Genomic DNA, 14,435 nt, shown 5'->3' with positions numbered 1-14,435 from the left:
TAAGTGCACTACATGTTACTAGGAAGTAATGGATTTTTAAACTCTATATAGTGCACTCGAGCTTCAGTAGGCAGTCATTTGGGATACGGCCGCTGTATTACCAAACTCTTAATTCAGGCTTAATAATTTGCACATATTTATTTCGGCATATTAATAAACTTTTTCTACATTTTTATAAATATTTATTTAGATTGTTTATAGCCAGCTGAATTCTGCAACTTCTCTCAGCGCTGGCTCAAGGTGCATAAACACCAGTGCAGTTTGCTATGGAGATGAGGCGAGACCTGGCGATGTGGTTTTTGTGGCGGCGGCGGAACTCACACAATAATCTGATTAATGTGGGCAGCAGACTAATGAGACTGAAGGTGTCAAATTACTGGAAATTTCCAGAACAATCTTATAATCTTGTAATACAGGATGGTTTAAGTTATAAATCAGTTATAGAAACTGTTTTATTTAATCAGGCTAACAGATCAACATTCAGGTCCCTACCAAATCCACCATTAGCTTGATCAATTCTATAAAAGTCTATTTAAATTCTGAAAACTGTACAAATGTTGTTGTTTTCCACCAAAGAGGTGGGATTAGCCAATGCAGAATAGTGACGTTTGTCGCTTGTTGATGACGTGTAGGTCGCATGAATGCAACCTGTCCGGTCAGACTGCAGTCGCATGTGAAAATAACGAATATGCATTGGATTTAGGACCACATATCCAAGTGGCCTGGGTCGCATGTGAAAAAATCGGATCTGTGTCGTTCAGATTGTCAATAACAAATCGGATACAGGTCGCATATGGGCAAAAAAATCGGATATGGGTTGTTTCAGGGTGCAGTCTGAACATAGTCATAAGCCCTATTCGCACGGGATAAGTATTACCTATGGACCTCTGGTAATTCGCAATTACCCCCGCACCTCTGTGTTATTGTGTGGCGCATTCAGACGGGATAAGCAAAAGTCTGTAATTCACTGAATTACTGTAGATTGTGAGTGCCACCCTCTTCTCAACAGGTATTGGTGCCAGCATGTTGGTGGTTTGGGGCTTAATGTGTGGGCACAGGTGGTCACACAGTTTCTCAAAGGCCTCTTTGGGCATTCGGAAGTTTTGGTACCAGTCTTTCTCCCGAAAGTTCTCCAGCACCTCCACTTCCCAGAAGGACAGGCCTCTCTCCCTGGGTCTTCTATCAGGGTACCAGATAGCAGCTATAAACAAGGTTGGGTAGGTGGTTAGAATAAAGGCGCATTTGGCAACAATCAGTACAGTTGTAGCATATTGGAAGTGCCAACATATTACTGTAGTACATTAATGGTGCATTAATAAGGTAGGATGAAAACACAGTAGGCATAAGAATAGCACTGTATCCAAATTAAGAGAGGGGAAATGCATATGATAGGGATGCAGTATGTTTGCTCCACGCTCTCAAAATGAGAAGGCGGGGTCACTGCAAATGAAAACAGTCTCGAGATGACAATGTAAGTGAACAGGCAGTTTATGGCGCTGTTTACACATAGCCGGGTATTTTGCTAAACGAACATTTGTCTTCCCTCCGTTAACCAAAATATCTTTGTATTGCTGTGCCATGGGGGTTAGCGTGGCTCCTTACCATATGCTGCCACACAAGCGATCCAGTTGAAGATTCTTCGTGCTTTCTTCTTGGAGTTCTTCTTGGAGCTGTTTCTGCTTATCTGGTTCAAATACAGGATAGGCCTACTACCACTTGCCCCTGAAATGCTGTTTATCAAAATTTTGCCCGTATCCTCCATTATTCACTCCAGAAAAGTACAAGAGACGCGTGTTTAATAATTACAAACACAGACATGCGCATTCACACGGGACTTGTATTACCACTGGACGTCTGTGTTTTGCCGAAACACAGTAGGTAATTCGCGGCGGAATTATTACTTGGCAAATTATGGACATGGGGCATTCGCACAGAACTAAGAAGTCAGACATTCTCTGTAATTATTCCGAATTACCAGAGGTCCACAGGTAATACTTATCCCGTGCGAATAGGGCTATAGAGGCTTTTTGAAGTATTATTATCACTGTCACATTTGTTTCAACCCATGCTTATGACTGCTTTCGGTTTCGTTTGTATTTTGCTTTTGTAAATATCATGCCTGCTAATAAACACTCTTCCTGCACTTAGACCCGTCTACCGTCATATACCTGACACAATACTTGCAAAGTCTCTGTGAAAACAGCGTCCTTATATGCATGTGCTGATTGCGCTCAGATCATCATCAGGTGTTTCCCATAATGACTGGGTCCCAAGTGTGTGCAGAATGCGCTTCGAGGGATCCCTGAATGTAAATGCACTTTTTAAGTCTTGGTGAAGGTTAGGCTGTGCAGAGCTGCTGTGTTGCTCATGTTCACTTCACTGGAAAAGAATGAGCACCTTGCTGCAGTTGCAAAATTAAATTTCTTTTGAATTCTTACTTTTGTGGAAATGAAGTGAGTATACCATAGGGTTTTTGACCTCTCTGTTTGACACCAAGTCCTGCTGAATGTGTTTCCCCATTATTCCCTTCTATGTTTAGAAATCTCTCTAGTTTTTCTCCTGATGATGAATTACTTTTGGTAAATTAAAAAATCTAATGTCTTTGTTTCCTTCAAAACGACTTGCATGTCCAAAAACGCAGCAAAAACTTCCCATATTGATCGATAACAATTAACTTGTCTGAATGAAGCACTACAAACTAACTCTGTGACTAATGACACATTGTCTTTAGATGTGAGAGGGTGTTAAACGTTTGTCTTTTAAAAGTTTTTTCAGAGTCTTTTCAAAGTCTTCTAGTGTATGGTGAGCATAAAAATAGGTGGATCAATACTAAAGTACTGATACTTTTAATCCTGATGGGATCGATTTGAGAATCAATTCTCATGTTAAAAAAAAAAATCACGTACTGTTTTGAAGTGATGATTTTATTAACTTCATTTTATTCTTTTTCTTGCTATTTAGAATCTACATTTCCTTCCATCTTCTCACTCCACTCCCCAAAGTTATAGAAAGGCAGTCATAAGGTATGCAGAGAAACAGATGCTGCCAGGTAGTCAGTTGCATAATGGCAGAAAGGAAACAAAGTGTTGTTTGAAGCTACTTCACTTCTGTAAATAACAATGAAGCAAAATGTGACATATATCGAAAGTCAGTAAGATATTGTGTCAATACCACAGACCTGATGAAACACATGAAAAACTGCCACAAAAAAGAGCATGGTGAGTTACAGCAGAAGCGAGAAACAGGAGAGAGAATACAGGAAAATACCCCCATATCTGACACTGAGGCAGAGAGGTAGGCATTATCCAGCTAGCCAGTGATAATACAAGGTTCATTTAACCATTTGAAAAGTAAGCCCCAGTAATCACAAAGAGTAAGCACGAGATCAATACTCCAATTATGTTAAAAGTCACTCTAACACATTTATCTAATGTCTCTAATCAGCATCTAAATACTAGCACTAAGCAAAACTTGATTAACACCCCAAGATGGTAACAACTTGTAACAATATCTATGGGTTTTTTCTTTTGTGTGTGCATGTCTACGTAACTGATGCCAGGACTTTTATGGAAACAAAACCTCTACTACTTCATTGACCCCGTATAAACAATGGAAAGGGACGAGGACCACATTGGAAATACAGTAAATGTTTTCACTTTCATGTGTTATCCTGGTGCTTAATGTCTTTCATATATACAGTATTTGTATTTGTTTACATTATTTACAGAATAAATCAAATCAAAAAAAGCATTCTCATTTTTTAAAATTCTAATCATGATATTGCTGTGCGTATAAATCCCCAGTCGAATTATTTCCATAATCAGTGCATGTACACACAATCAGTCAGCTACTAGATGATTGGACATATTTTCAAAAATGATGTATTATATGGATTTTGTGGAAAAACGAATAGACATTGCTCAAGATTTCCAAAATATAGATTGTCTTCTTAGATGCTACCATTTCAGGTTTCAGGTTGCTAATACCTTCAGGGATTATCTACAGTGAATATGTCTCTTATGTCAGCCATCATTTTATCACAAATGTCTCATGTTTATCAAATGCTGGATAATGCATTTTTGGGATGATTGGATTAATGACACATTTTGAATTAAATTACACAGTTGGCATTAAGTAATTGCCTGTATAAACATATAAATATGCTATTAAAAATTAAAACAAAAGAGAGAAATCGGATCTTTTATAGTTTTTCATTCTAGTGCCAAAATTTCAAATAGAACTTTTGATGACCACACTTATAAATTTTCAGAAGAGAAATTCATCTCATCTCATCTCATCTCATGACCTGGTGACTTGTCCAGGGTGTACCCCGCCTTTCGCCCGTAGTCAGCTGGGATAGGCTCCAGCTTGCCTGCGACCCTGTAGAACAGGATAAAGCGGCTAGAGATAATGAGATGTCATTATCTCTAGCCGCTTTATCCTGTTCTACAGGGTCGCAGGCAAGCTGGAGCCTATCCCAGCTGACTACGGGCGAAAGGCGGGGTACACCCTGGACAAGTCACCAGGTCATCACAGGGCTGACACACAGACACAGACAACCATTCACACTCACATTCACACCTACAGTCAATTAAGGTGGGGTTTACATTAGACCGTATCAACGGATCATCAGATTAACGTTTTTAAAACGATTAGTGTGCACACAGCAACGCCAATACACGATTCGCGTGCACACAGCAACACCAATACACGGATACGCTCGGCTCCGCAGGCATCCTGCGCTCCAAATCACTCCGCCCTGAACAGCGAGTGCCCTCTGGAGGGTGCGCACTCCGGCCCTGTGCAGCTCACAGAGCGCGCGAGTGAAGTGCACAAGCAGTGATTCGGGACTGAGCCGCTGTGTGTGTGATCTCAGTGCATATCAGGCATGCACGTCACTTACCACTTGCAAGTGGAAGGATGGCAAGCCTAAAGACAATCATAACTACACAATGGGCAGTATTTGCATCAGTATTTGCAGTATTTTCATACTTTTATACTCTTTAATGAAAGGTGATACAAGGCAGAAGTCCGCGCCGTTTTTCAGCAGTCGCGTCACATGACCAACGCCAGCGAATCAGGAAGGTGGATGTCACAGTGACGTTGTCCAATGACGACGCCAGCTAGAGCTCAGCACAGCGTATCCGCGTATTCTCAATGTTTACACAGCACCGGACCAGACACGATCTGGATTGAATACGTGGACCCTGGCGGATTCCCGTTTCCCAGCGTTTCCAGGCGTTTTAATGTAAACGGACAGTGCATCCGTGAAGAAAACGAGACAGATAAGGTCTAATGTAAACTTGGCCTTAGAGTCACCAGTTAACCTAACCTGCACGTCTTTGGACTGTGGGGGAAACCGGAGCACCCGGAGGAAACCCACGCGGACACGGGGAGAACATGCAAACTCCGCACAGAAAGGCCCTCGCCAGCCATGGGGCTCGAACCCGGACCTTCTTGCTGTGAGGCGACAGCGCTAACCACTACACCACCGTGCCGCTCTGGGACAAAGTACAAATTGTAAATAAAAATAGAATGCAATTATGTGGAGGTTTCAAAATTCCATATTTTATTCAGAATAGAACATAGATGACATATCAAATGTTTAAACTGAGAAAATGTATAATTTAAAGAGAAAAATTAGGCGATTTTAATAAGGGGCAATAAGAGGCTGGAAAGGTTAAAGGTACAAAAAAGGAACAGCTGGAGGACCAAATTGCAACTCATTAGGTCAATTGGCAATAGGTCATTAACATGACTGGGTATAAAAAGAGCATCTTGGAGTGGCAGTGGCTTTCAGAAGTAAAGATGGGAAGAGGATCACCAATCCCCCTAATTCTGCGCCGACAAATAGTGGAGCAATATCAGAAAGGAGTTCGACAGTGTAAAATTGCAGAGAGTTTGAACATATCATCATCTACAGTGCATAATATCATCAAAAGATTCAGAGAATCTGGAAGAATCTCTGTGCGTAAGGGTCAAGGCCGGAAAACCATACTGGGTGCCCGTGATCTTCGGGCCCTTAGATGGCACTGCATCACATACAGACATGCTTCTGTATTGGAGATCACAAAATGGGCTCAGGAATATTTCCAGAGAACATTATCTGTGAACACAATTCACCGTGCCATCTGCCGTTGCCAGCTAAAACTCTATAGTTCAAAGAAGAAGCCGTAGCTAAACATGATCCAGAAGCGCAGACGTCTTCTCTGGGCCAAGGCTCATTTAAAATGGACTGTGGCAAAGTGGAAAACTGTTCTGTGGTCAGACGAATCAAAATTTGAAGTTCTTTATGGAAATCAGGGACGCCGTGTCATTCGGACTAAAGAGGAGAAGGACGACCCAAGTTGTTATCAGCGCTCAGTTCAGAAGCCTGCATCTCTGATGGTACAGGGTTGCATTAGTACATGTGGCATGGGCAGCTTACACATCTGGAAAGACACCATCAATACTGAAAGGTATATCCAGGTTCTAGAGCAACATATGCTCCCATCCGGACGACGTCTCTTTCAGGGAAGACCTTGAATTTTCCAACGTGACAATGCCAAACCACATAATGCATCAATTACAGCATCATGGCTGCGAAGAAGAAGGGACCGGCTACTGAACTGGCCAGGCTGCAGTCCAGATCATTCACCCATAGAAAACATTTGGCGCATCATAAAATGGAAGATACGACAAAAAAGACCTAAGACAGTTGAGCAACTAGAATCCTACCGTACATTAGACATTCCTATCCCTAAACTTGAGCAACTTGTCTCCTCAGTCCCCAGACATTTACAGACTGTAGTAAAAAGAAAAGGGGATGTCTCACAGTGGTAAATATGGCCTTGTCCCAACTTTTTTGAGATGTGTTGTTGTCATGAAATTTCAAATGAGCCAATATTTGGCATGAAATTTCAAAATGTCTCACTTTCGACATTTGATATGTTGTCTATGTTCTATTGCAGGGGTTCTCAACCTTTTGCAACCTGGGCCCCACCAAAGCTGGTTCATTGCAGTTGGGGGCCCCTCTTCTCGCCCCGCCCCCATCCCCCCCCAAACACACTCACCCGCAGTGACGCCACCCGACCTACAGCACCTTATATCGACCGATAGATAGATAGATAGATAGATAGATAGATAGATAGATAGATAGATAGATAGATAGCCCTGGGCTAGATTATTATTATTATTATTATTATTATTAGTAGTAGTAGTAGTAGTAGTAGTAGTAGCAGTAGCAGCAGTAGTAGCATTATCCATTCCATAGAAATACATAGGCCTATTATCATTATTAGGCTATTGTTATAATTGGCAGTAGCACCACATTTCTAATCTGCTTTCGGGCATTATTATAATTATAATTATTATAATTATTATAATTATTATTATTATGGCCTATTATCATTACTAAGCTGTTGGCAGTAGTACAAGACTTATGTTCTTTCAGGCATTATTATTATTATTAGGCCTATTATTATTATTATTATTATTATTATTATTATTATTATTATTATTGCTGTTGTTGGTTGTTGATATTATTATTATTATTATTATTATTATTATTATTATTATTATTATGCTATTATTATTAATAGGCATTATTATTATTATTATTATTATTATTATTATTATTATTATTATTAGTGTTTTTATTAGGTATTTTATTAGGCTTATCATTAGCTGGCTATTGATATCGTTGGGAATTGGGACCAGGCGTGAATTTAGGTTTTACTTTTTACTGTGCCTTTGTGATCTGCATTTGCGTTAATGCGAGACCTGAGCCTGCTTTGCCTTACAAAGATCCTCGATTCTTGGCGAAATGTTTGACAAGCACAGTCTCAAGTCATCCTCAATTTGCGCACGATTGCGATATTTCGTTTTGAGCGCAGTCATTTTTGAAAATCCTGCCTCACACAAGTAGGTCGATGCGAATGGGATGAGCAGTTTCAAGGCTACATCACACAGTTGCGGGTACTCCTGCATCAATGCTGCCCAGAATGTCGAAAGAGGGCATGAGGTGAAGACTGCCTTAAGTCTACTGTCACTCTTCAGCTCAATAAGCTGTTCCTGCATGTCAACTGGAAGTTCGTCAGCAGTACACACAAATGGATCTCGAACCCACGCAAAAGAGTGATAATCCTCTGTGAAGTATGCCGCAAACTGTTTTCTCATTACCGACAGGTGCTCTGACGCTGCTTGAAAGACAGATGAGAAATCGTGGGAAGTGCCTGCATTACTGATAAAGTCTGCAAGGCTTGGGAACATATCACAGTTCCCCCGACTGATGCGGCCACACCAGAGGTCAAGTTTTTGCTTGAAGGCATCCACTTTCTCTGCGAGAAGCAAAATGTGAGTTTCTCGGCCTTGCAAAGACAGGTTCAAGCCATTCAAGCGGTCAAATATATCGACCAAATAGGAGAGACACGCCAGCCACAAAGGGTCATCCAGATTTTTCGCCAGGTCTGAATTGATTTGTGTCAAAAACCGCTTCACCTCATCTCGCAGCTCATACAAACGCTGTAACACCCGCCCCCTGGACAGCCAGCGAACCTCAGTGTGCAGAAGCAGCTGTTCGTGCTCTGACCCCATCTCCTGACAGAGGACCTCAAACAAGCGAGAGTTTAGCGGCCGTGACTTGATGAGGTTGATCAATTTTACTGATTGGTTCAGCACGGATTCCAACAGAGACGGCATTTTTTTTGCAGCGAGTGCTTCGCGATGAACCATGCAATGGGTCCATTTTACAAGTGGAGCTACCTGCTTAACGCGAGCAGCTAGACCTTGCTCACGGCCCGTCATTGCTCGTGCGCCATCCGTGCACAAGCCAACGCATCGGTCCCACGCCAACCCATTCTCGTGAATAAATGAATCAAGGACATTGAAGATGGCCTCTCCAGTTGTGTGTGACTGAAGAGGGCGGCAAAAAAGGACATCCTCCTCAATTAATTTATCCCTGACATACCTGACATATGTAAGAAGCTGTGCCTGTCCAGCAATATCGGTAGACTCATCCAACTGCAAGGCATAGTATGGACTATTTTTAATAAACTGTATTAATTGCTCTCTGATATCATTGGACATATCAGCAATTCTCCGAGCAACTGTGTCATTTGAAAGTGGCACGGTGCCTAATTTGGCTGCTGCACTATCCCCGAAGAATATTCTGCACATGTCCTGCGCAGCTGGCAAAACGAATTTCTCGGCATCAGTGTGCGGTTTGCCTAGCTTACCTATTCTTTTTGCCACCACATATGATGCCTCCAGGCACTGCTTAGATACAGTGCTGTGCACGGAAATTGTTGCCTGTTGCTGATGCAGGCCATCACGCTTTCTTTGAAAGTATTCAAGCGGTTTGTCCTTCAGGCCAGCATGCTTCGTTTCGAGGTGCCTTTTAAGTTTGCATGGCTTCATGCTTTCATTTGCCAGCACCTCGGCACACACGACACACTGAGGACGAAGATCAGAGGTGACAGTAAAACCAAACTGCAGGTATGATTCATCGTACCTCCGAAGCTTTCTCGCAGCTGGTGGTAGACCTACGTCAGTTGTCTTGGGTTTTTTGACAAGAAATCTATCCATTTTGTTAAAGTATTTGTAAATAAACGTGTGTAATAAAGTTGTAATGATAAGTCTGTAGTAGGCTAAGTCTGTAGTAGGCTAAGGGGGCTAACCAGAGGGAACGTATGGGGCTTATCAGTGAGAAACACGATCGATATCTTTATTCGGGGATTTTATAGTTGCAAATTTTAACGAGGTGTGAATGGTGTACTTACTCGTGTGAGTGTGTGTGTGTTATTGTGTGTGTGTGTGTGTGTGTGTGTGTGTGTGTGTGTGTGTGTGTGTGTGTGTGTGGGACAGTTGGATTTTTCACACGCAGGGTGAAAAAGGCAAAGGGGTAGTAGACTAGCAGTAAGAAAACAACAAAAACAACAAATTATTTGGGTAGAGCTGAAATGGGGAAAGCAAAAATACAGTGTGGGGTAGTAGTCTTTAAAAAGACTGTTTGGGTTTTGCGCTGTATCGATGGATTGATGATAGTAGACTAGCGAGAGTCGGCACGAGTTAACTCGGCAAGAAACCAGACTAGTGTGTGTGTGGCAAGCACTCACACGGTGGCCACGGTATGCAGACTCACTCACGTGACGTTGCGTCATGTTCGCGTCACGGGCTTAAAATAACCTACACACAAGATTTTATGATAGATTGATGATAGATTTTATAATAGTATTGATTTGTATGTAATAGTCCAATGTCCTGCATTTTGACATGGGTAAATGTGTTCCATCTGCTTAGCTACTATAGCCTGTTAGCCCCAGATTTTTTTTTTCCTCCATACATGAAGCCTACTCGCGACCCCCCTGGAGTACCTCCGCGCCCCACCAGGGGGGCGCGCCCCCCCGGTTGAGAACCACTGGTTTAGGAGGATAGCCATGAACGTGGATGTTTCCTTCAGGCCTGTGCAAAGGAGTTTTAAGGGGAAGTCCAGCATGCACTATACTGGCCCCACCCTTTACATCCAAGGTTCATCTGCCATGGCCCAGCAAACTGGGACAATGGTAGTGAGATCCTTGGGTTGTAGGTTTTACATCAGACTGTCCTTGTCCTAGGTGGATTGCCTGCCAGGGCTACCGAGTTCCATCTACCTGAGTGCTATTTACCCTTAGCTGGGGGTCTGGTTCATGGGCATCAGGGTGTGTCCACACACCGGTGGGCCATGCATGCCGCATGTCTGGGGGCCAGACCTCTTCCGAGCTCCTGGTAGTTTAGCCTGGGGCCTTATGGTGCCCAGTTTCTGTCTGTAGCCATGTGGAGGCACTGCATGGGACTTGTGGTGGAGAGGCTATGTACTGGTAGGAGAGACTTACACACTCGGCTATCTTTTCATGGTGCTATGCACTGCTAGTCAGTGGTAAGGTTGAAGGCTAGAGGTGGCGAGCACACAAACGTTTAGCCTACACACTAGGCGCGACACGCAGCCATTTACAGACACAAAAGTTTTAGTAAAACCAGACACAAAAGTTTTAGTTTTACTTAAACAAATGTTTTAGTAAGTATAGAACTTACCATAACAGCATGTTTTAAAAACTTTTTACAGTAAGCCAATTATAATAGCATTCTATTGGACCCCATACTGGATCCATACAGTTTAAGAAATTAAGTGCATTGGGCACTTAATTGTGTACTGCTGGTGAAGTTCTTTTGCCTTAATGCAGAATTGTGCAGCAGACCCCTGAAACCCCCTTTCTCGAAGCTGTTTGCTAAAGACTTAGTAAATTTCTGTGTTCTTGTGTGTTGTTGAAAGTTGTGAGCTTATACAGTCATCCAGCCAAATCTCCATGAGGCACTGCACCTCCTCAAGAGTCCATGTCTGTCTATGATTCATCATGCTGCATGTAGTAAAAACTAAAGAATGATTCCCATGATTCATAGCTATTGGATAGTTTTGTTCCTGGTTCTTCAGGCTTCTTTCTCACCAGTGGGACTGCACCAGAGTTCAGCACATGATGTGGATTCAGCTCACCTCTCTTTGAGGGTTTTGGGCTGATTATTTTGGTGCAGATCTGAATATGATTACTGCATTCTGACCTACGCAAACAAATTGAACCAAGGTGTCAAACACAGGAGAGTTTGATTCAAAAGGACTAAAGGCTGCAGGTTTGAAAGCACCCATCAGCAACGTTTTGGACCATAGACTGGTTGCTTCATTTGCCCATACAAGAGTGCTGTGCCTATCAATAAAAATATCATTCTATTCATTTTATGATAGCTATTCACTTTAGCCGGCCACTGAAGACCCGTAATGTATGAATACATTCCAAAAGAAAGGCAAATTAAGTATCTGTTCAATAGCTACATTACACATAGCTACCTACTACAGAAATGTTCCAGAAGGTCCTGGTTGCAACCTGGAGAATGAGGCAGGGCATATGTAGCCCCACCCCTGACCCTAACCCTAACCAGAATGGTAGAACGAACAGAGTGGTGACACTCTCATAGGGAACCATTGTAAAAAAATGGCAGAGACATTTCCGGCCAGTTTCCAGATAATCAGGAAGGTGAATAGTTCCAAACGTTGACATTCACAGCACAGAACCACTTTCATTTCCACTGCTTGCTAAGCATTTTAAGTGGTAAGTTAATAAAATAACAGCATTTTTTAAATTTAAAGGTCCAGTGTAAGAATTTATTATAACATTAATTAAAATTAATCTTTGAAATATTAATAAAAAAATTAACCAAAATTGTTCATAGAATGTAAAGAAATAGCAGCTTTGACATTATGTATTGTGTTGCAGAGATATCTCCTGACGTTAATATACTAACCAGCTAGCCCTGAGACAAGATGCACTGCCTCATAATACCACATTGTCCCTCAAGAGACAGTAGTAAGTCAGTGCAACGTCCCAGTCTGGCCACCATTCAACATAAGAGGAGACGCACACACACACACAAATGGGATACCAAAACGTGGACATGCATTTATTTTTGGAGAAGGGAAAAATAGCTAGATAAGGTGCTGAACCAGGTTTGTCAACAGGTTTATGGTTATTGAGGTATTTCACTCACGTGACCAAGTCATGTGATGCTGCCATTTTGGACGGCACGGCTCGAATCAGTTTGAATGCGAGGAAGGCGACAAATGAAAAACATAAAAGAAAAAGGAGCGAGATGCAGAAAACACCTTCACTATCCAGCGACGTAGGGCATTTACAGGGCGAGCAGAGGGAGAGGTATTTGCAAAAATTGAGGTTAGCAGGCTTAGAGAACAACGTTTACCTGCTTCCACCAGGATTGTTCACTGACGTACGGAAGTACACGAAGCCCTCGTCTTTACCTGACTTTGGCCCACATGATCTGTATACCTATGTCGTTAAAAACCCATCGCCATACACAGGTATTGATCTGAAAGCGTATAAGAGTTTGGATACCTACAGATATTTTGTGTCAGGCTGGGTAACATGCCTACATCAGCGGGTCGTCCCTGGAGCCGGTGGTCGCCATCTTATTACAGCTAAGGTTTGTTCACATTTTCATTTACTTTCGGTCCTCAGGATAAACAAAATGTTATTAAATGTCATTGAAATAACTTCTTAGTCTGTTGAGACATGGCCCGTTATAAATTTGCTGTTACCAGGCAATGACCAAGAACTGTATTATTAGGGTCGGTGTAGTTGTAGCAGTGTATTAGCAACTAGCTGTTAGCACTAGCTAATGTCAACAACATCATAGCTAGTATGTTACTGTAGCAATGTTTACGTTCAGTCATTTGGATGACTGTTAAAACCTTTCAGTCTCAAGTTTTTCCTTTACTGGATTTACTAGTTTACTGAGCTAGCGCGCTCGGGCAAGCTGGGAGCTAGCGCCGGCCGGCCGGTGCGCGCGCTAGCTCAGTAAACTAGTAAATCCAGTAAAGGAAAAACTTGAGACTGAAAGGTTTTAACAGTCATCCAAATGACTGAACGTAAACATTGCTACAGTAACATACCAGCTACTGTTTTTGACATTAGCTAGCTTGACGTTCAAAATGGCGGACACCAGGGCGTCACATGACCCTGTGACGTCAGGTGAAATACCTCAACAGTTTACTGCACTGTTTCCATGTTAGTACGCCTAATTAAAATGAATGTGACTATACTTGGTGAACCTGATATTAGCTAGTTAGCATGCTAGTTTTAGGCAAACTATGAGGACAAATGAAACGTTTTATTGATGAAATCAATCCCAAATCAAAAAAAGTTGGGATTGTATGAAAAGTGCAAATAAAAAAAGAAAGCAGTGAGTTCTAAATTTACTTTGATTTGTATTTCATTGCAGACGGTATGAACCCAAGATATTTCATGTTTTGTCTTGTCGACTTCATTTCATTTGTTCCTATACATCCCTTCCTGCGTTTCAGGCCTGCAACACATTCTAAAAAAATTGGGACAGGGAAATTTAGGACTAATAATAAGGTAAAACAATTAAATAATGATGTAATTTGAAACAGATGATGTCAACATGTGACTGTAATCATGATCTGAAAACTCAGCATCCAGGAAAGACCTAGTCTTTGAGGAGCAAAGATCTCCAGTTTGTCAACAAATGCTTGAGGTAAAATATTGAAATGTTTAAAAACAATAAAATATTAAAATGTTTAAAAACAATGTTCCTCAAAGAAAGATATGAAGGGATTTGGATATTTCAACCTCTGCAGTGTATAATATCATTAAATGATTCAAGGAATCTGGAAGAATTTCGATGTGTAAAGAGCAAGGGCACAAGCCTAAGCTGAACACCTGTGATCTCTGATCCCTCAGATGGCACTGCATCAAGAACCATCATTCATCTACAGCTAATATAACCACATGGGCTTGGGATTACTTTGGCAAACCTTTGTCAAGCACTACAATACAGAGTTACATCTGTAAATGCCAGTTAAAACTTTACTGTGCAAAAAGGAAGCCTTATGG

At 41.8% G+C, this 14,435-nt stretch overlaps 1 protein-coding gene across 1 annotated transcript; it reads right to left on the bottom strand.

Moving 5' to 3' along the window:
• Positions 1-8,301: 8,301 nt before the first annotated feature.
• LOC132888565 (zinc finger BED domain-containing protein 5-like) lies at positions 8,302-9,380 on the bottom strand (the record flags this gene model as incomplete). The annotated part of the gene is made up of 1 exon (XM_060924609.1): positions 8,302-9,380. A coding segment is annotated over exon 1 (855 nt), but the record flags the coding sequence as incomplete, so codon positions are not given.
• Between the last annotated feature and the right edge of the window lie 5,055 nt (positions 9,381-14,435).

Source organism: Neoarius graeffei, chromosome 7 (genome assembly GCF_027579695.1).
Source record: "Neoarius graeffei isolate fNeoGra1 chromosome 7, fNeoGra1.pri, whole genome shotgun sequence".
NCBI lineage: Eukaryota > Metazoa > Chordata > Actinopteri > Siluriformes > Ariidae > Neoarius > Neoarius graeffei.
This window is presented reverse-complemented; position numbering and strand designations above follow the sequence as displayed.